The sequence below is a fragment of the Leptonychotes weddellii genome, chromosome 3, assembly GCF_054177405.1.
Source record: "Leptonychotes weddellii isolate Sample4059 chromosome 3, ASM5417740v2, whole genome shotgun sequence".
NCBI lineage: Eukaryota > Metazoa > Chordata > Mammalia > Carnivora > Phocidae > Leptonychotes > Leptonychotes weddellii.
Window position 1 is genome coordinate 54150669 of NC_138371.1, and position 25555 is coordinate 54176223.

At 40.4% G+C, this 25555-nt stretch overlaps 1 protein-coding gene across 11 annotated transcripts in view; it reads right to left on the reverse strand.

The window, feature by feature from the left end:
- Positions 1-25555, reverse strand: part of RAPGEF4 (Rap guanine nucleotide exchange factor 4) — a 284964-nt gene that overhangs the window by 41720 nt on the left and 217689 nt on the right. For all 11 annotated transcript variants that reach the window (XM_081814166.1, XM_081814167.1, XM_081814162.1 and 8 more), the window contains 7 exons: positions 22500-22584; positions 20403-20463; positions 18196-18272; positions 17627-17773; positions 15561-15676; positions 10389-10477; positions 6290-6368 (listed from right to left, as the gene is read on the reverse strand). In XM_081814166.1, the coding sequence (XP_081670292.1) occupies positions 6290-6368; positions 10389-10477; positions 15561-15676; positions 17627-17773; positions 18196-18272; positions 20403-20463; positions 22500-22584 (654 nt within the window). The remainder of the gene's footprint in view (positions 1-6289; positions 6369-10388; positions 10478-15560; positions 15677-17626; positions 17774-18195; positions 18273-20402; positions 20464-22499; positions 22585-25555) is intronic.

Here is a 25555-nt window from a genome sequence, read left to right on the forward strand (position 1 = left end):
ATGCTTGGAAGGCAAGTTCTCGAATTAGGCCACCTGGGTTCATATCCTGGCTTTCCTACTTACAAACCACGAGACCCTTTGTTAGTTAATTGGCCATTTAGAGCCTCAGTCTCTTCATCAGTAAAGTCAGAGGATTGCTGTTAAAGATGAGATGAGACAATATTGGTAAACCGCGTAGAACAGTATCGGAGACATATTAAGTGCTCAGCAAGTGTTAGCCACCATCATTATTATTGATCCGCCCCCTGGAAATAATGTGAAATCTTTTAAATGGGCATTTTGGGAGCTTTCCATAAGACCTGGCCTCTCTGGGTTTAACTGTGATGCTATTCCCATCACACAGCTGCTCCCATGTTTGTGAGAGCCTATGAACTTGAAGCTCCCAGGTCCGCTTTCTCCGCTGTCATTTTTCTTTACGTGCCTCCCATTTTCTTGCTCAGAATTTTTTTTTTCTCACTAATTTTTCAGAATTCTCTGCATTTTTAGAAGCCTCTAGTTCTTGGCTATTCTTTTTAGTCTTAACTCAGGGTCTAGTATTCCCCGTAGAGAACCAGGACGTGGACTAACAACCCATTGCTGGATTCAACCCACTACTGTTCTAACACTTACTAGCTAAGGAACTTGGGGAAAATGACATATCTGCTCAGTCTCACTCCCCTAATGCAAAAAGAGTACACATCCCACGGTGTTGATACGAGGCGGAGAAAATGTATATAAAGTACTTTGTAGAGTATCTGATAATACGGTCATTTTTTGAGAAAGAAGACACCATGATCACATCATATCATCATCAAACCAAGTATTCCTTATTGGAAATAAAGTCTCAAGTTGCATATCTGCAGAAGTAAATTGCTCTCATAGTAACCTATGGATTGAACACTTACAGAAACAATTGGGCGACTACAATGGTAAAATTTGGCTTCAATAAAATTTAAGCTGACAATTTTCCTCAGACATCTAAATAATATTCCTAAAAACTTGGCTTCATCTAGAGAATGAGAACCCGATGCTGTTTTGTAAATCATCAAGAAAAGCAAATTTTGATAAAAGTTCCTCCTAGGGAACCCCAGTCAACTTAGAACATCCCAGGTCAATTTTACAGAGAAATAAATGATGGAGGCCCTGCCTTTTCAGTAAAGGAAGCTGTTGTGTTTGCTTTGTCTCTGTATAAGGGATACCATATATATAAAGGTAGTTTTAGCTAAAACTGAGTGGCAAATCTGTATTCTGTTTTTTCCTCTTTGCTTCAAGAAATGAAATAAATTCTTCCCATGACCAAAGCATAGAGTTCGTGTATACTAAGCCAAAAGAAGTTAAGATGCTAAGGAAAAAATATTTGGCCAAAACTATTGCTGTATTTACATTTTTTATAAATTTTATATAAGCCATTGATTCCTTAAGATTCTTTCAGCTGTAATGACAATCTGTCCTGAATGACAAAGACCTGTATTTGTTGACATAATAAAGAATCTTCAGCAGGGTAAGCTTCAGGACTGGTACAAGTGCAATGATACTATCAGACCCATTTTTTTCCTGACTCTCCATGCATTTCAGCTTTGTCATTGGACTTATTTCCCTAGTCATCGTAGGAAGGCCATCACTGGCAATTGGGGCTATAGGCTTCCTGCTCTCTTTCTTAAAGGTTAAGAGAGCTTTTTACCCAGAAGCCCCAGGAAGCCCCTCTTTGAATCTCAGTCTACTTTGGGCCTGCAATATGAGAACAAACCATAACCAAGGGCAGCCAACTACTAAGTAGCTAGACTGACCCACTGAGATGGCACTGATGACAAGGACAATGTCCATTGCAACTGGAATTATTTAGTGCTACATGGAGTTTCTCCAAACATTTGCCAGAATATGTGTAATCTTAGGTGCTCACTTGGCTCCATGTGCCTTGATTTCTCCCACATGGAAAATGAAATAAATATCATACCAGTCCTTTTTATGCCTCACATGTGGGGGCTGGGTGCTGGGAAGATAAAGTAAATGATGGGAAATTCTCCAAATCAAGGATGTAGTTACTAAAATTCAAAATAACATTAACTTAGTTGTGATCACTTACTGAACTGAAGGCCTGCATGCATTTGTACAAATAAAAATATGCTAGAGTTTAATCATAAAACACATAATTAAGACAACAGGGGAGCAATGCTGTAGTAAACATCAAAAGCATTAAAATATTACATACTCTTTGTCTACTTTTAAAGTAAGGAAATGATCGTATATGTGGGCAAAGATTTAGCTGGAAGGATGTTGATTCATCCCATTGTGTTTGTCATAGGAAAAAATTTTGAAAAAAAACCCGTAAATATCCAATAGGAAGAGGCTAAGAAAATAAACTATGACATATCTACCATATAATAGTGTGAGTTAATGAAAATGATAGCATGTTTTTCTCATGTATCTGTGTCACCTTGTTGCCCAGCACTATATGACACAGTGTGTTTAATAAGAGTTTATGGAATTAACTGAAAAAAAGATGTAGTTTCATTTATATATATATAAACATACATTTATATGTCTGAAAAGATATCCATAACATACTATTAAGTGAAGAAGAACATATTACAAAAAAGCATATACAACATAATCTTACTTATATAAGATACCTATATAGAAAAAACTGAAGAACTATTGAAAAAAACTGTGGAGAACTATTTAATGGCAGAGAAAGATATTCATAAAATATTTTTTAGTGACAAAGCATACAAAATTACTTACAGTATGATTCTATTGTTATATTGAAAAATATAGAACTACATGTGAAGAAAAAAAGACTGGAAGGATACATACCAAAATGTTAACAATGGTATTACCTGATAGGGTTATAGGTAGTTTTACTTTTCTTTTTAAAGACTAGTGGAAAACTGAGCTGAATTTTACATGCAAATTTTAAAAAGATTAAAGAAACTGAAGATGAAAAGTACAGAAATTGAACAAATATAATTAAAAAAACTCATTAGAAAGCACTTGTATTCATCAGGTGAAATCGTGTTCCAAGCATATCTAATGAATAGAGATTCTCTCTTATTAGCACATAAAAGACCTGAAATATTAATGTTAAACAGAGTTCTACCATCTTCCTCTGTGCTAAAGGCAAAATTGGAGGTGACATACAATGTGGATTAAGGACAGAAATAGGTGTCAGTGGCTCAGGGCTCAAATCTTTTCTGTACTAGTAATTACCTTTCTCTGAGCAAATCATAATTTTTCATTATACTCGTTTATTGATTTGGAAAAAGAGTAGTGAAAGTACGGACTTCTTCATAGGGCTGCTAGGCACAGTCACAGATATTAAGTACTTTGAAAACACTCAGCCAAAGCAACTCACTTTAATGTGAGTGCTTTACTGGAACGGGGTTAAGTGTGTCCCTTCTCTCATGTTAATAATGGAGGATAACCCACTCGCTCAGCTTTACACGATTTCTCCCCGTCGCTTGTGCAAGAGGCGTTAAGCAGTTTATGTATATTTGTTGTTTTGTCTGCTTATGACCTTTTTCTCCACTTTCTCTGTTTTTCTTTACAGGCAGTCTCTGGGGGGCTGTCTGTGAAAATCTTTTGCCTTCCTTTGACCAAGACGTCAGCAGGGACCCAAGCTAGGCCAACGAGACCCTCCTTCCTAGGGATGTGGGAATCAGGTGAGGGCCCAGGATCCTTGGAGCAGATTTGCCCCCAAAGCACAGTCTTTACTTGTTGCCCCTGAGGCCCCTTTTGAAAGTCTGGGCTCTTCTAGGATTCCTTCAATTCTCTGAGTGACCCCACATCCCTCTGAGGCATTCCTATATTCCTTACGACAGTCACAGTTGGTTTATGCTACTAATGACCAAAAAAACTTAGCCTATATAAGAAGCCCACATAACATGTTCCTAGAGAGAAAGGGGAACTAAAAATTGAGTCCTCAGCATCTTCTGTTTGCTCTCCTGTAGCAGGGTAAGCCCCTGGCATCCCTGGGATGCCCTCCCTAGGCATCACAGAACAGCAATTCTTGTTTGAGGCTCTCATTCCCAGTATCTAAGAACTAGACCGATGTTGTCCAATATGGCAGCCACAAGCCACACATGGTTATTTAAATTTAAACTAATGAAAATTAAGTAAAATTACAAAATCAGTTCCTCAGTCATAGTAGTGAATTTCAAGGCTAGCAGATACTGGTCTAGCACAGAAACAGAATATTTCTATGATTGAGAAAAGTTCTACTGAATGCTTCATTTATTCGGTTTCAATAAGTTAGGCCTACTTTGCTTTTAGTCAAATGAAACACAGATAAACATGTATCTTGCAATCTGTTATCAAGAAGTATTCTTAACGCTAAAGGATAAGCTCTTAAAGAAATATTCTGTGAAGAAAAAAAAGTGACACACTCCAGGCTTGGAATCCAACGACCTGGATGAATCCTGACTCTGTCATTTGCCTTGGGCATGTCACTCCACTGTTTTTGAGTCCCAGAATCCTTGTAAAATAAAGCTAATACTAACCCAATAGACACCTGTAAGGATAAAGGAATATAATATGGGTCAATGCTGTTAGCAAGGTGCCTGACACACAGGGAGTTGATTCAAAATAGAGCAATGGAGAGAATCTAACTTCTCGTAGGGCCAAGTATGAAGGAAGTGATCTGAGGGCACTAGGTAGTTTAGATGACAGCCAGCCATCCTGGATTCCCTCTGTCTACTGAGAAAAGAATCAGGATCGGAAATCACAGGCCTCCCTTGATTCCACTGTTCACCTTCCTGACTTCCTCTCCTCCCACTACCATTTTCCCTACACTTCCTGACCTGGACATAGCATGGACTTTCCCTCTAGAAGCTTCTATTTTAAAAACAGAGGTCAGTGATATGAATGTTCTTAATCAGCTCTAAAGGAGAACAAGCTAATAAATGAAGAAATCAGAATTTGCAAAAACACAGAAGCCTGGTGCTTGGGGTTTCTACTTGTAAAGATGGTGTGGCGTGGCCCGCTACACTCCCTCGCTCTTCTTTGCATTTTGTTTGCCTTAACCTTATTGACATGCTAACTGTTGGAAAAAAATAAGTCTGAACTCAGTGGCGGTTTTTATTTTTCCTTCTAACAAGTCTCAAAGGTCTAATAACGATTACCATGCATGGAGTTAAAAGAGCACAGAGAGATCCTGAATATGTTAACTTTACTTGAGAAAAACTGAATATAAGCCAGAAAGAATATATAATGTTTGTGAGTCTCATTAAGCTGTCATTACTTGGAAAGATAGTTTCCAGGCAAATAAACACCCAAATCTCACTCTTGCAGTTCCTTCTGAATAACACATTCAACTCAAATCTCCCATCCTCACACATTCCGTTGACTTCAAAGAGAATTATGACTGAACAAGAAAATGAGAATCAGGTAAGGCAATTATAATTCTGAAAAAGAAAAACATGCAACATTGATTGGATTGCTCAGAGAAAAAGAAAGCCATTCTCCTTCAATAGATTTTACTACTCAAAAAGCCAAAGTGTTTTGGGGTCTACATTTTTGTTGCTTTAAAAATAAAGCAGAACTGGAAAATATACTTTCACATGACCCCTGAAGTTGAGGGTGTAACTCAATAACATTCACCGTTTTTATTCAACTTGATTTTCTGAATGCTCTCTGTGTGCCAGATACCATGTACCAATTGGTCAATTCAACAGACTATTGACAAGACGCCCCAGACAAACTCAGCGCTCCAGCTGCCCAGGGGAACTGCCATTAGAATTTCCAGTTTTGTGTGACTTCAGTCAGTGTGAGAATAATAAAAATAAAAACAATGAAGAAATCCATTTTGTATCTGGAGGAGAGAATGCACTAGGACAGATGTCAAAGTAAAGCTACCCCATGATGGTCACTTTTTTGGTATTTATGCGCAAAGGGATTAATACTGGGGCTTGGAGGAAGAATGCAGGCAGGCCTGGGGCCATGCTGTCAGGTACCCTGCAGAGGCACAGAGTCTGTCTCCAAGGTTAGGGAACTGTCCCTACGAATACTCTCTAAGAATACTCTTCTCCATAACTTTCTTTAGCCTACCTCCCAGGTAGGCATCACCTTCCTGAGGTAACTTGGCTCACATTTCTCTACACAGGTAATGAGGAGGAGATCCTTACACGCGGCACGACAAAACCTACTAGAGAGGGCTGGAGTCTACGCCGGGGGAGAACTGCGGGCGTTTCAGTTTGACAAAGGTGGAGGGCATGACCCTGCCTGGACTGTGACTTACCTTCAGAGAATGAGATAATGACCATATAGATGTGGGGCATCTTCAAGGGAATAGAGACTTCAAACCACAAAAGGATATTGGGCCACCAGGGCTGGGCAAAGCTGGGTATTTGGCATAAAAACACAGTGCATCATAACAAAGTCATTTAAAACAGAATCTGCAGGAGGAGAAAAGCAAAGCAGAAAAAGAAATCAGGTTTTTTGCAGAAGTCTTCAGAAAAGCAAGAGTATCTATTCGTTTGTTCTTGGTTGATGGTCTTCTGCATTGGCTTGGGGGATTGTAGTTTGGCTGTACATAGAGACACTGCAAATAAAAACAATAATGTTCACAAGCTTGAGACCAAAACTCAGTGTCTTAGGACAGTGAACCAAAAGTATAGTATTTTAAAAAGAGACAGCTTTTACCAACAGCACTGGTCACCTTAGCCACATGTATATTAAAAAATACCTATAATTAAAGAGCTACCCATGGGCATTTCCACATGTGCAGGATTCACATATGGTCATTTCTTTGTCTACCTTACACCATATATCTTATGTCAACATCTGTTTTCCTTTATGTCTTTTCCACCCCTTGTTTCCATAGGGAGCAATGAAAGATGAGTGGACAATGGAATTCTAGGAAAAGGAGGTGATAAGAGCAGAAAGTTGGTGAGGGAAACAAAAGCAGAGGGAAAAAAGGATGACATAAAGTCTAGGAGCAGTAACTGAAGCAAAACAAAACAAAACAAAACAAAACAAAAGCTCTCTGGTATATTAAGATGGTCACTGAGATTTTGTGAAACACATGTCACTTTTCAAATAGAAAATGGTAAGAAATGTAAATATTTTAATTGAATATATTAGATTTCCAATGTCTATATTTTAAATGAACTTATGTTTTAAAAATTGAGCTATAACTGATGTGTACCATTGTGTAAATTTAAGGTGTACAACATGTGGATCTGATACATTTACATATGACAATATGATCACCGTCCTGTTCGCTAACATCCCTTTCAAGTCACGTGATGCCATTAGACTCATTACAACTCATGAGTGTATTCCCACCCTATCGTCACTTGGTGTTACCTGCTATTTTAGTCCCATTATTCAGCCTCAGAGAAGAAGCTGAGAAGGTGCCAGACAAGCTGTATGGAACTTTTCCCCTTAAGTGCAAAAGGACTTTGGCTTTGTCTAAGTTTAACCTCTAGGGTCACCTTTATATACATTTTAGGTATTCCCTAAAGATAGGGGAGTAATGCTTGCTTATAAGAGTCCCCAAGAACTATGCTACAGAGTAGCTTTAATTTTGCTAAAGCAGAGATTTGAGTAGGGGACTCAAAGGCTGGCGAGCTGGTCACCTAGCAGAGTAACCACCCAGCACCCACATTTCAATGTGGCTTTTCTGTTCTCTGCTCATAGGCAGTAACTCTTGAGAACTGATTTAAAAAATCATTTCCTACTAGAAAATAATTTCTCAAGTCACTCAATGACTAATGCTGATCATAGAAGTAAAAAGTTTAGGAAACTAATAGGTCTTAGGCAGAAAACAGATGTTTTGGTAAATTAAGAGAATGTACTGTCAGACCCAGGGGTGTTCCTTTCTATGATGAAAACCAGTTTCACTGTCAACTCTGAGGTTTCTCACTGTATTATAAACCCAAAAATGCCAAAGTCTCCCACTCTTCTGCATCCGTGTTTTGTGGGCCTGTACTTGGGTTACTTTGAGTGTCCAGGAGGACTGTGTAGAACATTCACATTCTTGATGATGAGAAAGATAATGATTTGTTCTTTATCTCCAAGCCATGAACATTACTTGTAAGAAGAACAGAATCAGAAAAAAAATGCAGAGAATGAAGTTCGATATTAAATTATGATGTTAACCTAGTTCCAACAACAAAAATGGAAGGGTCAGGAATCACATTCTCCATGCCAGCCACAGAACGCACTGATTTCTAGGCTTCAATTTCTGAAGAAGCAATAATCTAGTCCCTACCTCTTTTAGAGGTGACTTTAAAAGGAAGAATATATTTGTTCTTCATGGGTAGGAAAGATCTGTAAGATCTTTCCTTAGATGCCATAGTCTCTCATATACCAGAATCTTCCTTTTCAATCAATATTCACTTTACAGAACATGCTGTTTCTTGCACTAGGCAATCACACATTCTGGGCAAATAGTTAATCAGAGGGGAAAGGCCGGTTATATTTTTCCTGACACCAGGTTCTAGAAATTTGGTTTATTTGGGGTTATGTATGCCTCCGAGAAGCAAGGACTCCCCTTCTAGGGTCCATTGAGGGCTTCCTTTCTCAAGAAAAGTTTTTCTCACATTCTTCTTGCTCAGACATCTTCAACCATTCCCCAATGCTTACTTAGCTTTGCCCTGAAGAGCCTGTAAGATCTGTAGTCAAATTCTTAGACCTTACCTTCCTCCTCCCACTTATATATATGATAGTCTGGCAGAACCAGACCACTTGGTCCTCCTTGCCCATTTCTAGGTCAGTACTAATGTCCTTCAATATGTCAGGCTTTGTCCCCAGTCTCTCGTTACTAGCATCCCGCCTTCCTGAGGGCCACTTCAAAGGCTATATTCTCCATGACACTTTGCCTAGTCCCCTTAGCTAGTCCCCTCCTGAAGCACTAGCCACATTCTGCCTTATGTTCAAGTTATTTGCACATCCCTCTATGTCCTTTAGCAGGTTATAAACTTCCTGAGGACCGGAGGGTGGTTTTTTTGGTTCACCTTACCTAGTCCAAAGCACCCAGCATTGTGTCTGCCCAACAGAATATTCAACACATAGTGAACCGAAAATGACTGCTCTGGAGTCAGAGATCCTGGCTTTTATATAGACTACTCCCCAATTAATTTGCTACATGAGAACAAATCTGGTAACCTGCTTATAAAATGAGAAGCTGGAATGAGGAGATAAAATAAGTCAATCAGTAGCAAAATACTTTTTGGAGGTATATAATAATGATGATGACTTTACCTTGATTATATTGCAAAGGTGATGGAACTGGGCTCTGAACTATCACTAAGTATTTGAGATAAATCTTTGAACTACTTTTAGTGATAAATGTTCATCTACAGGCTCGGTGTGTTTAAAATAATAACCTATTTTTCTGAGACAGGCCAGTAACATAGGATTTTTTTTTTTTAAGTTGAATATGTGCTGTTCCAAAGTCATGTACAAGATGGTAACTGAAATGGAGAACAATATCATAACTCTGAACATGGAGTTTAGTGGTGAAATTCATCTCATTCATCCTCAAATCTCTGAGTCTTAGTCAAGAGGACTGGTTCACTGTGAGACAGTATTATGAGTTGAATGATTTCCCCCTGAAAAAGATATGATGAAATCGTAACCCTCACTACCTAAGAATGTGATCTTATTTGGAAATAGGGTCTTTGCAGATGTAGTTAAGAGGTCATTAGTGTGAGCCCTAATCCAATATGAATGGTATCCTTTATGAAAAGGGGAAATTTGGACACAGAGGCAGATGTACAGAGGGAAGGCTATGTGAAAAGCAGGGGAAATGCCATGTGAACATGAAGGCAGAGATCAAAGTGAAGCATCTACAGAACGACGAATGCCAAGGGTTGCTGGCAAGCTACCAGAAGCTAGGAGAGTGGCACGATTCTCCCTCGTAGCCGTCAGAAGGAGCCAACCCTGCTGTCACCTTGATCCTGGACTTCTAGCCTCTGGCACTCTCAGACAATACACCTCTATTGTTTAAACCACCCAGTTTGTGGTCCTTTGTTATGACAGCCCTAGCAGACTACCACAGGTGGGGGTGTTCAGTCACGCCCTGAGGCAGCCTGAGGATCTACAACCGCAGACAGAACCATTTTACTCTCAGCTGGAACAAGGTGGTGCTTTTTATGTAGACATCTTCAAATCCTTTATGGAAATAGATAGGATTTAAATGATAACCTAATGGATGTGTATGGAAGGCTAATCCTAATATGCATGAACTAGACTGTGCCATGTACAAAGGACAGCCAGAACTGGAGTGGGCAGAGGAGGGTCAGAAGGATTGCTCCTTGACTTGGCCACACAGGAATGCTCTCCAATGTTGATACACATAACTCCCCTCTGAAACTGTGTGGCTACACACACTGAGAATGAATTCAGGATTTTTTTTTACAGTGCTCTGCATGGATTTAATGAACACACAAAACTGTTCTTGTGTTTACCTGTTGCTTCATTTAAAGCTGGCTCAAGGCGTATTGTTTCTAGAAAATGCTCTAAAATTTTTTCAGGTGTTCCTGACATCACAGTATACCTGGATAAGAAATAAAAACATCATTAGGTTTTCAGAAGTGGGCAAATTATTAATGAACAACTTTTTACACATCTAAGGTTTTTGTGTTTTCTATTTTATTTGGTTTTCACATATTTATTCATGTTTGGAGTCCCAGAGAACCATAATGACCTAACTGATGGCCCATATTCTCCTTATGGTAAGAGAGACCACATACCTTGCCAAAGCCACATGGGAAGGCAATGAAGAAAACCCCCACAAATTGAAGTAGTTACTAAAACATTATTCTTTTTTCCCTACATGGAACTAAAGGAAACTTGGAAAGTGGCTCTCGCATGCTGGGAACTGAGAAACTTCAGCCTTGCTCCAAGGGGAATGGAAAGGAACATGTAAATCACAGGGCAGTTCAGGTCAGGCAGGGGGAGATGGTGAGGGGAAGTGACAGTAAACTAGGCTATCCATATATGGGTTATTTGTAGCAAAATCTCAGTCCCACATTGGATTCCCCTGCCTATTTCTGGAATGCTCTGTCTTTCCCAACTGTATACTGGTATGTGCTTTGGAAACACAGCTAAAATAAAACAAGAGAAAGGAAAACAAAACCCTAAACACCAATGAGCAAACAAACTCCAGTAGCATCGGAATAAGAAATAAATCAGTGGTAGAAAATCTATAGAATTTATTTTACTGTCAAGTATCTATAATTTTGGGGTGGGGGTGTTAGTCATTATTTCAGAAGATCCATCCATGGGTTTCATCAATCCACAGGATAGGATTTATGTTTTAAACTGAATGTGGGTTATTTCAAAGTCATTTTGAAGATGGCAACAAAACAGTGAATGAAAACTATAGCCAAAATACATTAAGATGATCTGAGTGATCCTATTCTAAAACTCAGACTTTGCTTTTCTGCTCGGGATTTCACTTAGAGCAAAATGATGGGAAGAAAAACAACAATGAAAATAAAACTCGAGTATGTTCAGAAAGCAGTGGTATAATTCGGCTCCAGGAGAACCCAGATTTCTTTGTCTCCTCACCAACACCCTTTCTTTGCCTGTTTGAGACCTGGCGGGAAGTGTGCTGAGATCCCAAGAATATCTGTAACGTATTAATTCTCAAGGTCTTTACCTCCTGCCTGAAGGAGTATAGAAGAAGCAATCCAACATATAACCCTGTGCACGAGAAAACACAGACTGAGTGGAGCGAGCCTGGGACTGAACAAGGTAGCAAATGCAGGCTCCCTGGAAGGTAAGGTGACCATTAGTCAAAACTACTGTGTGTCTGCATGTGAGTGTGTGCGTGCACTCAGGACCAGAAAGAAGCTGGAGTTACATCTTTGAGGAAACCTGGCTTGGAGCCTAGAGGAGGAAAGGGGGAATAGAAAAATAAATAATCAAATATAATAGAATTTAATCTCAAAAATAATACTCCTTTCTCAAAATAAAGAAGGCAAAAGACATGGTTTTTTCCTCTTGTAGGCAGTGCTGGGGCCAAGGCTATGTCTCTGGAGCTCATTCTGAACAGGAGCTTGTTTGTTTCTGAAAACAAGTTTTATTTAAATAAGAGTATAAATGCATTAGATCGAACACCAGTTACTTGGATTTGACAGGGCCCCGGGCAGCTATTGCTAAGAGGCTGCAAGCTTTAAAGCTGGCTACAGAACGGATACATCAGTTTGACATTTGTTCCTGCCTCAAAAGTTAAACTCTGCCAGGTTGGCTTCACATTCTGGTGTTCTTGGTTTGGACATCCCTTAGCTAGAGGATTATGTCTGGTCAAAAAGAATAAAGACGTGTGTGGGGGGGGGCAAGCCAAGATAGGAAACTATCACCTCATTAGAGAGAAGCAACCTCTCTAACTGTCCGCCTGGTCAATCTCAGACCCAGGGGATCTTGTTTTTGCTACCAATGGCTCCCTCTAGAGGTAAAGCTGGGGGCTGCCTTAGCCCATCCTCCCCCTCCCCAGCTCCATAGACGGCTGGGCAGGTGTGGACACTCTCCTAGGGCAGGGAACTCTCGAGAGGGACGGCCAGGGAGCTTCTGGCCAGACATGTTCATCTGTGATCTTGCAGCTCTGGGCTTGGCTGAAACATCATGTTATTGCGTTGTTTCACGCTGGACTCTGCCAGATGCCCTCTGCTTGACCTCTGCTTAAATGAGGGACTTGAATACCAGACAGCATGGCTCTCTTCAGTTTATTGCGTGAAGGAGCTACTCTAGCCCAAGTTAAAGAGAACCCCAATTGGTTACATTATCCAAACCGTGGGCTTTTAAGGCCATGACAGAAAATCTTTTCCAAACGCCAAGTCTGGAAATGAGGACACTTCTATCTGCACCTAGAACAACAACAATAAAAGATGCGGAGGGAGGAGAGCCTAAAAGAGACTATCTTTCCGCAAACAGGGTGGAGCTCAGCAGTTGGGTGGTTGACAGTCTAAGGAAAAAGCAACACAGTAACTAAAACAGGAATAGTCACTTCAAAATCTTTTTCTCCCTAAAATCATGTAACCACAGAGCAGATATCTAAAATGGTAAACGTCTGAGAGCCTCAGATAGTTTATTCATCATGAAAAACACTGTCCTGCTATTGATGTTTTAATAGCGCCCTCAGAGTTGAGTGGCTTGGGCAGTCAGGCAGTTTTGAAAGTTTAACATGTATACATAAAAACTGTTCTGGATTTCTCAGGGGAAAAGTGAATCAGAAAAATAACATTACTATCAGCACCAATGTGGTGACCCCCTTTGAGCTCAAAAAGGATGGTTTCTGAAAAGACAGAGGCCCTAAAAGTTCCTAAGTTGTAAGTCCATCCATAGACATCATTGTTGGTCTCTTATCAAAGTTATCCAGAACATCAGGCCAAAATTCACTTACATGGTGTCCCCTTTTAACTCTGATCTGGCTTCAGAAAGCCCAACATGGGAAACGACCCCTTGAGAGAATGGTTTTTTCCTCTTCAGAGAGCTGATCTTGCCTAGTGCATTATTTTGTGCTGACTGATATTTCTTAAATGGTTTGCTGTGAACATGCACACATTTTTGAATTATATAAGAAATCTGGATTGGTCTACAGAACACAAAAAAGGAGATATAACGGAAATCAGATCCAGGCCTAAAATAAATTGAATACATGGCTTCTCCTCTTCTGTTCCCTTTAGTTTGATTTCATAAAAAAAAATCTATATTTGGAAGGTGCTCTGAATGGACTATGTTGTAACAAGCAAACGCTTTTGATCATTCCCCCATGGTATGAAGAGGTGAAGGAAGTGGGCCTCCAGGGGACTTCTTGGTCAAATGTTTCAAGGTTAAGGAGAATTTACAAGGCTTCCTTTTTCCGGTAGCAAACTTTTCCTGAGACATCTGAGGCATTATTAAAGAATGCAGATTACCACTATAAAATGGTCTAGATATATTTAAGCCCACTAAGGAAAATCAATGGGGAGGGGCCTAACCTTCACATAAAAAATGTTCTCATTCTGATCCCTTGTAGGCTGAAAGAAGACTGTTGAAAACATTTGTGTAAGAACATTTTTAAGAATGGATAGTAGTGAAAAATAAAAAAAATAAATAAAAAATTCTGGATGGCAATTTATAGGTTTGTAAGTGAAAGTGTAGTTTTTTTTTAATATAGTCTGTTTTATGTCAGCCCTTTTGAAATGTATCGGTCTGAAGTGTTTAGGTGATAGTGTTGAGGATACAGTATTTACATACTGTATTGTTTTTTGAAGATTTTATTTATTTATTTGACAGAGACAAAGCGAGAGAAGGAACACAAGCAGGGGGAGTGGGAGAGGGAGAAGCAGGCTTCCTGCGGAGCAGGGAGCCCGATGCGGGGCTCGATCCCAGGACCCTGGGATCATGACCTGAGTCGAAGGCAGACATTTAACGACTGAGCCACCCAGGAACCCCTGCATACTGTATATGATTACAGTAAGCTTCATGGCTGAAGGCACAAAAGCACTGAAGTGGTCAAGCCAGACCTGATGCCCACCCTACCATGACAAGCTTTGTAATCTTGGGCAAGTAACTTGCTTCTCTGAGCCTAAGTTTTTCCCATCTGTTAAAAGGGAATTGTTGTAAGGATTACATAAAACACGTAAAATACATTATGGCTATTCAATAATATTCTATTTTTTCCCACCTTCTTTGAAAATATGTTGATTCATCCAGATGAAAATGTCTGAGCTTTGGGCTTTTTTAGTCTAAACAGTAAAAATTCATCAGTTACTGTGAGTAGCCTGATTAAAGGGAACACCCCATTTTTGTTGCAAACAAAGGAAAATTACTTGGGAGGCATTCTTTTTCAACATATTATTTGGTGGACTCTTCTTTAGCTACAGAATTGGTGTTTTTATTATTCCAAGATTGAAGATTAATCTTTACTTTAAAAACAAGATTCTGCAATCTTCTACAATTTCTTAAAGCTACATTTCCTTGTTCTCCTGTCTTCCTATTCGAATGTTGGTACGTTTGATGGGGAAAACAGCCTCATTCGAGAAGTTGCAACAAAAGATGGAACTGAGCATAGACATCTGAAAAAGGTTCAAGTTAGACAGGGAGCCTGAGACATGGGAAGCAAATCTCCTTTTGATGTTAGCAGGACTGAGTATGGTGAAGGCCAAATGGATGCTTCTGGGCTGCAATCAATAGACTGCCTTATATCTGAAGTCTGGGTTTCCGGCAAAGATGCTCATTCTGATAAGATGAAAACACTTCTTGGGAAATCCTACCCATGAAATTCAAATACCAAAGGAAGGTTCTCATCACCTCGGGGCCTACCCATCCTTTGCACTGCCTGGCATTCCTATTTCCATTGTTCTCCCCATCTTCTGTTCCAAAGCTATTCCAGTTGAACACGGTATATAGAGAGCATCTGTAGAGTAGGGAAACAGTCTCCTCTGAATTACTCCAGGCAGCACCATGCTCAAAACAGTGCCAGAAATGGATACATTATACTCCACAAGATGTATGATTAGTCAATAGAGAGAAAAAAGTCACACACACTGCCGTCTTCCACAAAAAAGGAGAGCATGCTATTGTAGAAATGATGATACCATGTGAAAAGGTTAATCATAGTCTGGCAATTGCAGTGTTGGATGCAAACCTACTTTTGCTGAGGCTGTGAGTTTCCTTGATTAGAAGCCCTGTTCCCTGCTGGGACCTTCTCCAGCACCAAGACATCTTGGTCATGTTCTTTAAGTCTGACTGTATTCGCCTCAACGTCCTGTAAATACAAATTACACCACATACAGATGCTGCTGTTTTCTCAGACAATGAAAAAAATTTCAAATGCTTCAGAAACTCATTTGGTGTTTGTGATGCTAATTGTTGCATCTACAAATTAAGTCATTTTCAAAGTCAGGGCTGGAATGGTCAGAGAGAGGACCAGATGAGGTTTGAGGCGTGTGGTTTTTAAAACTCTGCTTTTACCCCAGATTCAGAAAAAACAGCCGAGGAGAGAGGATTGTGGTTGTGCTCTGAAAAGCCTTTTGGAGAGGGTGGCATAGCGGAAAGAGAGGAGAGCAAGTGCACTCATCCTTACAAAAATATGTGGCGGGTTTTGCATTCTGACTTTCTTCTGAGGGTGTGTCATTTTCACACATGTGCACCTTTTCTCTCTCATCAAAAGGCTCTGTTTAGTTTTTAAAAAAATCTGTTTGAAATGTATCAGAAACATTTTTCAGTTATTTTGGCCAATTTTATAAACTGTATCAATAATGATCCTGATCTGATTCTTTCAAAGAATTATTTTTGGCTGAATGGAAATTTTGTGTGTGTAAACTTCAAAGAGTTACGAAAGTTTACCTCTAAATTTTGATGTCATTTAAACAATTAAATTAAAAATCTGAATGTGCTTTTTCTCATCATTTGGTCCCCATGTTAAAAGAAATCAGTTAAGAACCATGTCAAATTCCATGAGGCATTTTTCTCTATATTATTCGATGCGATAATTTTACACTTGATCTTAGCCAAAAGGCCGAGAAGCGATCAATGGGATAATTTTAAATTTAACTTTCTTTGCATTAAGAGAATGCATTCCTAAGACAAACTCTGTTGTCAGAAATTTTGCCGCCAAAGGCAAATGCTTAAGGCTGTGTATGAATAGGTGTTCATACATAAGGAATGGAGAATGACATTGTAAATCATCATGAAGTAATGCCAAAGTACCAAAAAGCACAGAAACTGCATTTAGGACTTCAGGGTAGGATAGAGAAAGATGCTAAGGCTGGAAGAGGCAGGGAGGGAGAAGAGCAAATTGATCCTAGAGGGAACAGTCTCTCAGCCCAAACTCAAGCAGGGGCGGGATGGACTGCAGGCCACCTGAGAGGCCAAGGGTGGTAGGACATCGTCATCATCCCCAGCAGGCCACAATCAGCCTTACCAGCCAAAGCTAGGTCATCCCTCCCAAGGGACCAGGGGTTGTGTGTGTGTGTGTGTGTGTGTGTGCGTGTGTGTGGGTGCAGTGGGGAAGACCAGGGACCATCTCTTCTCAACATCATCCATGCTCACAAATACTTTAACAAGCTTAGATTAGGCCCATCTGCAGAGCCAACTCTAAGTGTAATTTCATGTCTCCATCACCCCAATTATTCTTCACTTACCTGCTGAAGTCTGAAATTCCTTTAGTACGAGTCAATTTGACATAAAGCACTTGAAATGAAAATGCTTGGTTGGAGTAACCATGACTGATGGTAATTCCCACTAACATGTAATCACTCAATAAATCAGGAGAGGGTGTGATGATATGGAAAAGGTTCAAATTTGGGAAGAGACAGGAGGGGGAGACTAAGAAGTTCTAGGATGGAGAAAGGGCTGGAGAGTGAGGTGGGGAAGGACACAAAATGGCAAAGCTAGAATTGCCAAAGAGAAATGTCTCAGACTTTGACATTTGGCCAAGGCAATCCCTATTTTTCTTTAATTCTCATGGGCCGGTAGGGGTGTGTGCAATTATCTGGCTCAGCATGCATGCATTTGCAGCTTTATTGGAATACCCCTTTTGGGTCACAGAACGCACACCAGCACATTGACCACACCAGGTCTATAACCAAGGCTCTTTGTTCCTAGAGCATTCAGTAGTTACAGTACTGCTCAATGAACATCACACTCCAATCTTCACTTGTCTGGCAAAAGGAAAAAGGAGATGCCCCTCCGCCACATTTTGCCTTGGACTCACCCTCAGGATCCGGTTGAAATCCTCCTTGTCTACTCTTAAGAAGTGGCAATTATCTTCTCTCAAGACGATAGAAGCAGCTCTTGGGGCATCATTCACTAGCGCTAACTTGCCAAAGTCATCCCCCTCATGCAGGGTACAGACCACACCCTGGAGGGAGCAGAACATTCCAATGAAGAGGGTCTCTGAATCTGAGCAAACATCCACTCACCTCACACCACAAAACGCTCTTTCCCGCACACACTGTATATATAAATGGACTGCACCCAGGGATGCCAAGGAAAATTATATAATTATATTATAATGTTTTATTTTTTTTCATCGACTAATATGGACTATGGCCTAACTTAAATGTATACATTTTATGTATTTATTTTAAATGTATACACCTCTAGTGTTCAATTCTACTGAGTATAAATTAGATAATTTATGATTAGAGATGCTATAATGTGTTTTCCAGGTTGAGTAACAATGTTCTTGCAAGTTTAATTGTAGCACTGCATTGTTAATACTTAGAGCCACACTAGTAAATGGAGCATAATAAAGTTTCAAAAAGAAAAAGATATATATACCTTGCCATAAATGACTACATTCACTGATCCTTTTAGAATAATGTACCAGGAGGTGCCTTCTTCCCCCTGGTTAAACACTAGATACAAAAAGATGAAAAGACTTATGACAAGAATAGAAGCACATCAATATAAATTACAGCTTATCAAATCATCATTTTTAAGTCCTCAGAATTATGCATTTATTCCAGAAGGAAAAAAAAATTACTGGCAAATACTTATTCAGGTGGAATAGTATCTCCTTTTCTATAGAACGTGAAAGGAACAGAAATACTGCACTATTCACTATGCTCTAAAAGATATGAATTTACTAGAGATCAATGCACCAGCAATCCATTTCTTAGAGCAATAAATACACTTTCTCCCACAATTCATCAAAACTTACTATGCTAGAGAAAATAGTTTTTAAAAGTAATCTGACCACAAATGTGAAGTTTGAAAACATGAGAATCAGCACTACATATTGTTTATGGATACATATCTACATATTATTTAAAAATGGGTTGGAATGATGCCCACTACATAAGGGTAGGAGTATGTTGGGGAGGGAAGAAAAGAATGAGATAAAGGAAGAAACAAGGGGTCTTCAATTGTACCTATAATTTCATTCTTTTTTTTTTTTAAAGATTTTATTTATGTATTTGACAGAGAGAGACACAGAGAGAGAGGGAACACAAGCAGGGGCGGGTGGGAGAGGGAGAAGCGGGCTTCCCACCGAGCAGGGATCCTGATGCAGGGCTCGATCTCAGGACCCTGGGATCATGACCTGAGCCAAAGGCAGACGCTTAATGACTGAGCCATCCAGGCACCCCTATAATTCCATTCTTTAGAAAATATGAAAAAATGGTATAATGTTAGTGTTTGATGAAGATGAGAAAGGTGCTTGTAATCTCTATTCTTTTTAAAGATTTTATTTATTTAGGAGAGAGTGAGAGAGAGCAAGCAGGGGGAGGGGCAGAGGGAGAGGGAGAATCTCAAGCAGACTCTAAGCTGAGTGTGGAGTTCTGATGCAGGGCTCGATCTCACAACCCTGAGATCATGACCTGAGCCAAAACCAAGAGTCGGACACACAACCGAGCCACCCAGATGCCATACTTAAATATTTTATTTTTAATAAAATGAAAACAATCAGGAGTTTGAATGAAAAAAATAAATGAGAAGTTGTAAGTCATCAGGGATGATAAAAATAAAAAATATTAAAGTGAACCTTTAAAATGTAAAGAAAAAACATTCTTACTAAAATAAATATCCATGTTAGGGATACCACTTTTGATGACTGAAAGTAAAACATTTTGAAATGTAATTTTTATAACTTTTTGCTTTTACGATTCATGTTCCTGCTTATTTGACTAACACAGTCTGAAGAAAGGGCAAGGTTTTCCAAAGAACCTCTCTTGAAAAGTTAACAGGTGTCCATTTAAAAAGGTGTCCTATGTTTCACTAAGTTTAAAAAGTGTCAGTTTAAATGAAGTGAACATTTTTCTTTACTGCAGAACTTCTGAGAACCTTAGTGTGCTGATGTGTCTTCTGATTCTCCATGGGAGATTAGAGAAGGCGGCATTTCCTGACTTGAGTAGATCATGAACCATGTTTGTCAAGAGTGCGAATTTTGTAGAGCTTGGGGAAGATGACGGCCTAAACAATTTTGTTCACATTTATTAATATCAAATTTCAACTTCTTGCTTCCGAATACCAGCACAGAACTAAACAACTTGGATTCTGGAGAGATAATGATATACTAGCATTGTCTTAGTATTTGGGGGCGAAGAAATCCTCTCAGGCTTGGAGCTGATAGTGGAAGTGAGAGAAGAAAAAGCAAGCAGGGTCGTTTATCGCTCTAACTAGGGATCTCGAGAGACAGACTTGTTCTCCGAAAACCAAACTGAAGTCATTGTGCAAAGGTCCTGCATAGGGTCCTTCCCTGATGAAGTCACTGCCCCGCCCCCACCCCAAACACTGCCTTGAGTCAGCAGGGAGCAAGTGGGGACTCAGGCCGGCAAGAGTTACCAAGCTGGTACCAGAAAACCCCTGTGAAGCCATGGAACGGATGCATGCTGAGAAGAAACGCAGGTCCCCGAGAAACTAAACCGCCACATGACATCCTGCTAAGTGTGACGTGGGCCCAAACAAGGAAAGCATTTGCACTCAGGTTCCCCTGGCCTGTGCTTGCGAGAGGCTCACCAGGCACAGTGTTCATTACGTTTACTTACACACAGTTCCTCCTTTGGCATGAGACTCAAAAATGAGAACACCTGCTAACTCCCGTTTCACCTAGGGGAAAAAGAGAAAGAATTTGGAAAGGGCAGATTTGGGGGGGGGGACTTGTTCTCTTTCCAAGCAGTACCGACTGTACCCTTCTGCCCACGCAGCCATCCCCCACTTTGCTGGCAGCTACTCTCATCTAGAACCACTTTCACTAAATTTGCCACCAGATTCTTACGGCTCTGACAAAAGCTATTTTGTAGGCTAACTCATACAAGACAATCTCCCCAGAAGCCATTTAAAACATGGCCTCCCACGTATGAACTAGCAAGTTTCTCTGCCAGTCGCGTCCGTCTTGGGTGAGAAGGTGAGAACATCTACAATATCACAGGACTCTGTTGCTAAGAGAGGCTCTTCCTTACATCACACATAATGCATCGCTACCCACGTGTTGGAAAAGTCAGTATCTCAGAGGTGAATAATTAAGCCTAAATGTGTGAGTGGATTTATATTCCTACATAGCTAGTTATTTTATTTTATTTTATTTTATTTTATTTTATTTTTTTAAAGATTTTATTTATTTAACAGAGAGAGACATAGCGAGAGCAGGAACACAAGCAGGGGGAGTGGGAGAGGGAGAAGCAGGCTTCCCGCAGAGCGGGAAGCCCGATGTGGGACTCGATCCCAGGACCCTGGGATCATGACCTGAGCCGAAGGCAGACGCTTAACGACTGAGCCACCCAGGCGCCCCATAGCTAGCTATTTTAAAATTCTAAATTATGGTCCCAAATTCTGGCTCTATCTTCCTAAGAACGAAGTGACCTGAGAATTTCCCACAGTGCCTGGGGACCCAGGGTTTGAGCTAGAAGAGGAGACTCCCCACAGTCCTCTCAATTCCACCAAGCTGGGCAAGTCACAGCAGGAGCATGCTGGGAACCTGGAGCACAGGTAGGGAAAAGGAGTCTCCCCTCCCTTCCCTCTACAGCATGAACTCATGATGCCTACACAGGCAGGGGCACCCCAGCTGAGGCGCCCAGGCATTAGACCTATCCCCACCCTAATGGACAGAGTGAGGATGACAAGGGCAATGGTGTGTGGGAAGCAAGCTTCTAGATCCCCAGGAATGCAGCAGGAGAGGAATGGGAAGGCGGCTCCATCTGAGTTGAAGCGGGAAGGGTTTGGAGCCCTTTGCTTGGAGCTGTGGCAAAGCAAGTTCCTCACTGCTCTCAGGAGACCTGACACCCACCCCCACCCCCCTCACCCCCCCACCCCCACCCCCACCCAGTACCACAGGCACTGCAACCAAGTGATGGCACAACGCCACCTAGTGAGCTGGGAATGAAAGGCAAATTAGGCATGGAGATATTGCTGAGGGGCCTTAGATATGATCTGTGAATATTGAAACAACTTCTATTTACCATTGTTATTGAATTATTAGCATATAGGAGACTTGCGTTACCTGGAAATCACATTCCTGTATTCCTTCTATGGGAAGAAGTGTTTCTGTCCCTATTCAGAGGCCAAATTTCTGTCCATTGCCTTCCTAAATAACCTAATCATGTAAACGTTCAGAGTCTGATATAGCAATGAGGCCATTTTTCACTAGTGGGTACTGCTACGGGGCTCTAACATATTTGAAGCAACGTTCTCTCGAACCCTCTGCTTCCTCTCAGTAGGGCAGCAAACCCGGGCAAAGCTGACCCTGTGGGCCAAGAAAGGCCATCTTGATGTCTCTCTTTCCTCCTTCTGGCTCTCTTATTTCACGGAAGGGTCTCAGAGCTCCTCTTAAGGCCTAGTTCTCTTGTCTAACCAAGATTCAGGCTTGGAAGGATGAAGTACATTCTTCAGTCCCACTCACTTATACTGCTTTAGGGTTTAGGGCACATGGACAACTACTAACAACGTGAAAATAATTGATCCCATTTTGGGATTGTTCTTGGGTATAACCTCCTTAGCATCTGATGAGGGAGAGTAGGGGTGATTTATGAGGTAGAATTCAGGCATTCCTTCACCACCACCCCCATACCATAATACTCTTCTCCACTGCTAACAGGGCATTTACCACTCCCACCTCCCTGACCATGCTCAACTAGGAGACAACCTACTGTGGTAGAAAGATGAGATAAGGCCTTAATGTGAATGAGCTCTTCATAGATAATCTCTAGGTCATCCACGGTCCTCTGGCCAGGTCTACAAAGAAAAAAAGTAAAAAGAAAACAATGAGAAAAAAGTCATTGCAAAAGCTTGAAATATAGAAATGGATTCAGTGATCAGTAATGTGTTTAGGGGATTTCTTAGGAGAAATCTCTGCAAAAAGATACTGACAAAGGGAAAGATCATGCCATTATAATCCCTAAAAGAATTTTTGAAATGAATGTGTTCCTTGATGGAAGAATGTGCATACAGTACTCTTCCCTTCCAATCTTCCCTTCCAATCCAAGTGGAAGAATAATTCCACTCACATTATAGTTGGTAAACTTATCTCTCACTTCGTGATGATTGCTCTAAAAATTGCTTTTCATTGTCATCTGAATCAATAACTACAAAACTTGTCTTTTAACAAACTAGGAACAATTGATTTCATCAACTAGATGATTGATCCAAATTCCTTGGGATCCTGTGTGATGTCTTAGCCTAACAGAATAAAGCTCCTGTCACTACTGTTTTGGGTTATGTAATCTGCTTCTAGCGTAAGGCTCAAATAGAAGGTTAATATAGACTCAACATTTTCTCACCTGTCCCTGAGGAAATGAGGGCATGAGATGAGCAGAGCCCCTGGGATTAGTAAGAAAGGGAGAGAAGGAAGGTATACACTCTCATTTTCCAAAATCTGTTCCGTGGATGACCAGTCTTCCATAAGATGTCAATCAGTGTTGTATCGAAAGTTTTTTTCTATAAATTATTATAAAACTAATTTCTAATAACCTGCCTCTAAGGATAGGATATGAGGGTGTTATGGACATTTTAGCATGGGAGGACTGAGTGGATTCCTAATCATCTTTCTTGTCTGTGATTATTCTGCAATCACTAATAGTGTTTAATTATACACCAATGATAATTGATATGATTGGTCAATAATTTGGGTTTTTTACTGCTCTCTGCAATATAATTTGAAGCCCTGGCAAATATGTTTTTGAAACTTAAAAACAAACAAATGGGCTATTAATTCTCAAAGTGCTATGTGGATGGACAGGCAGCATTTACTCTCAGCTAATTGGGGCAGTCATATATGTTACCTATTATATAACCATCAGTCCATTTGATGTATTTTGTCCTAAAATTTCAATAATTTATGATATTCCTTAATGTTACTCTATGTTAAATATTTAAACCTTAATGAGCTAATGATGGTGTTTCATCCTTAATTATGTTACATTTTATTTATTTTTATTTTTTTAAAAGATTTTATTTATTTATTTGATAGAGAGATAGCGAGAGCAGGAACACAAGCAGGGGGAGCAGCAGAGAGAGAGGGAGAAGCAGGCCTCCTGCTGAGCAGGGAGCCCAATGTGGGGCTCGATCCCAGGAGCCTGGGATCATGACCTGAGCTGAAGGCAGATGCTTAACGACTGACCCACTGAGGCGCCCCAATTACGTTACATTTTCAAAAGTGTTCCGTGTTCAAATAAATTTGGGGGTGTTGGTGTGCTGGACAGAGCACTAGATTTTGAGTCCAAAGATCAAGTTTTAATCTCAGTGCAACCACTCACCAGCCATGTGACATTAGTGTCACTCTCATCTGTAAACTGGGGACAATACCTTCCTGAGAGAGGTGTGAGAGCTAAAGAAGTAGTGAATGTGAAGGTACCTGCATATTATTTAAGTGGAAAAAAAAAACACCCCAGAAAAGTGATATTCAAAGCTCAAACCCTTGTTTAAGAAGTTAAACAAACTTACAGATAAAGTATGAAATTTGGGCTAGCAAATTACATCTGAAACTTTGTGAGTTATTGGATAAGTAGTCTGAGCAATCAAAACTGAGTTGTAAACATTCTAAAATAATTGACTGGATTAAATAATTTTGCAACCATATTATATATATAATATGAGGGACTTGACAGATCAAGTGTGGCTAACTGGAGGAAGAAAGCTCTTTGCATACCTTGCACATTACCTTCTCAAGGGCAGCTCTGACATGAACTAAAGAATGTGATCTTTCTTTTACAGCAACAACAGAGGATATGTTTCCTAATCCTGACTATTCAAAGGAACAGGTATTAAATCCATGACCCAGGGGGATGCCAGGCAGCTTCACCTCCTGTGAAGGATCACTACTGAAGGACACAACTGTGCACCAATCCAGTGCTTATGGATGGAACTCAGGAAGTATGGGACCCAAAGACACCGAAGAGAAAGCTATAGCCATGGGGACTCTCGGGGAGCCAGGCCTTCTTAGTAAGGGGCCTAATCTACTACTTGACTTAGACCTGGGGATTTTGAAACTGGGACCCTTGGGGATTTAAAAGTCAATTGAGTCACCTCAGTCCATCTACCAGGATAGAGGCAGCTAATGTGAAAGTCTCAGGTCGGCATAATAGGATTATGGCTCTTCAGCAGGAGGAGCAGCCCTGCGGTTCCTGCTACTTGACATCAGCTGCAAATAGCACGGACCCTCCTAGAAGCCTGGCTAAAAGGGAAAACAGTTGCCAAGTCTCATTCTCACCACCATGGGGAGGAAGAAAACTCAGCTGGGAAAAGAAAAGGTTGGAATTTAGCTCTGAAATCTTGACAGATTCAAAGTTTTGGGAGATCTCTGAGTTTAGGAGGAGTGTTTACAATATTATTGATGTGAACTCCATACTGATCAACTCTTAGAGATTAAAATAAAAGCACTGCCTTTAGAATCTATAAATCCCATATAGAACTGATTATGTATGCCAACTATACTTCAATAAAAAATAAAATGAAAATAGTTCTATTTTGTCCAAGAGTTAAAACCTATGATGAAGAACGCTGTCAGATCTTCGATGCAGCATTGGACACAGTGGTTCAAGGCTGCCTTTGAGCCATTCTGGGTCATCTTAGGATCTGCACCGGAGTGTGGGAGAGGAGAGGTGAAGATGGTAAAGCATTTAAAGAATTTTTGCAATCTCTTCAACTCCCTGCTGCTCTACACCAGCCGCTGAGCACTGCCCGGAGCTCCCTTCTTCCGTATCCACGC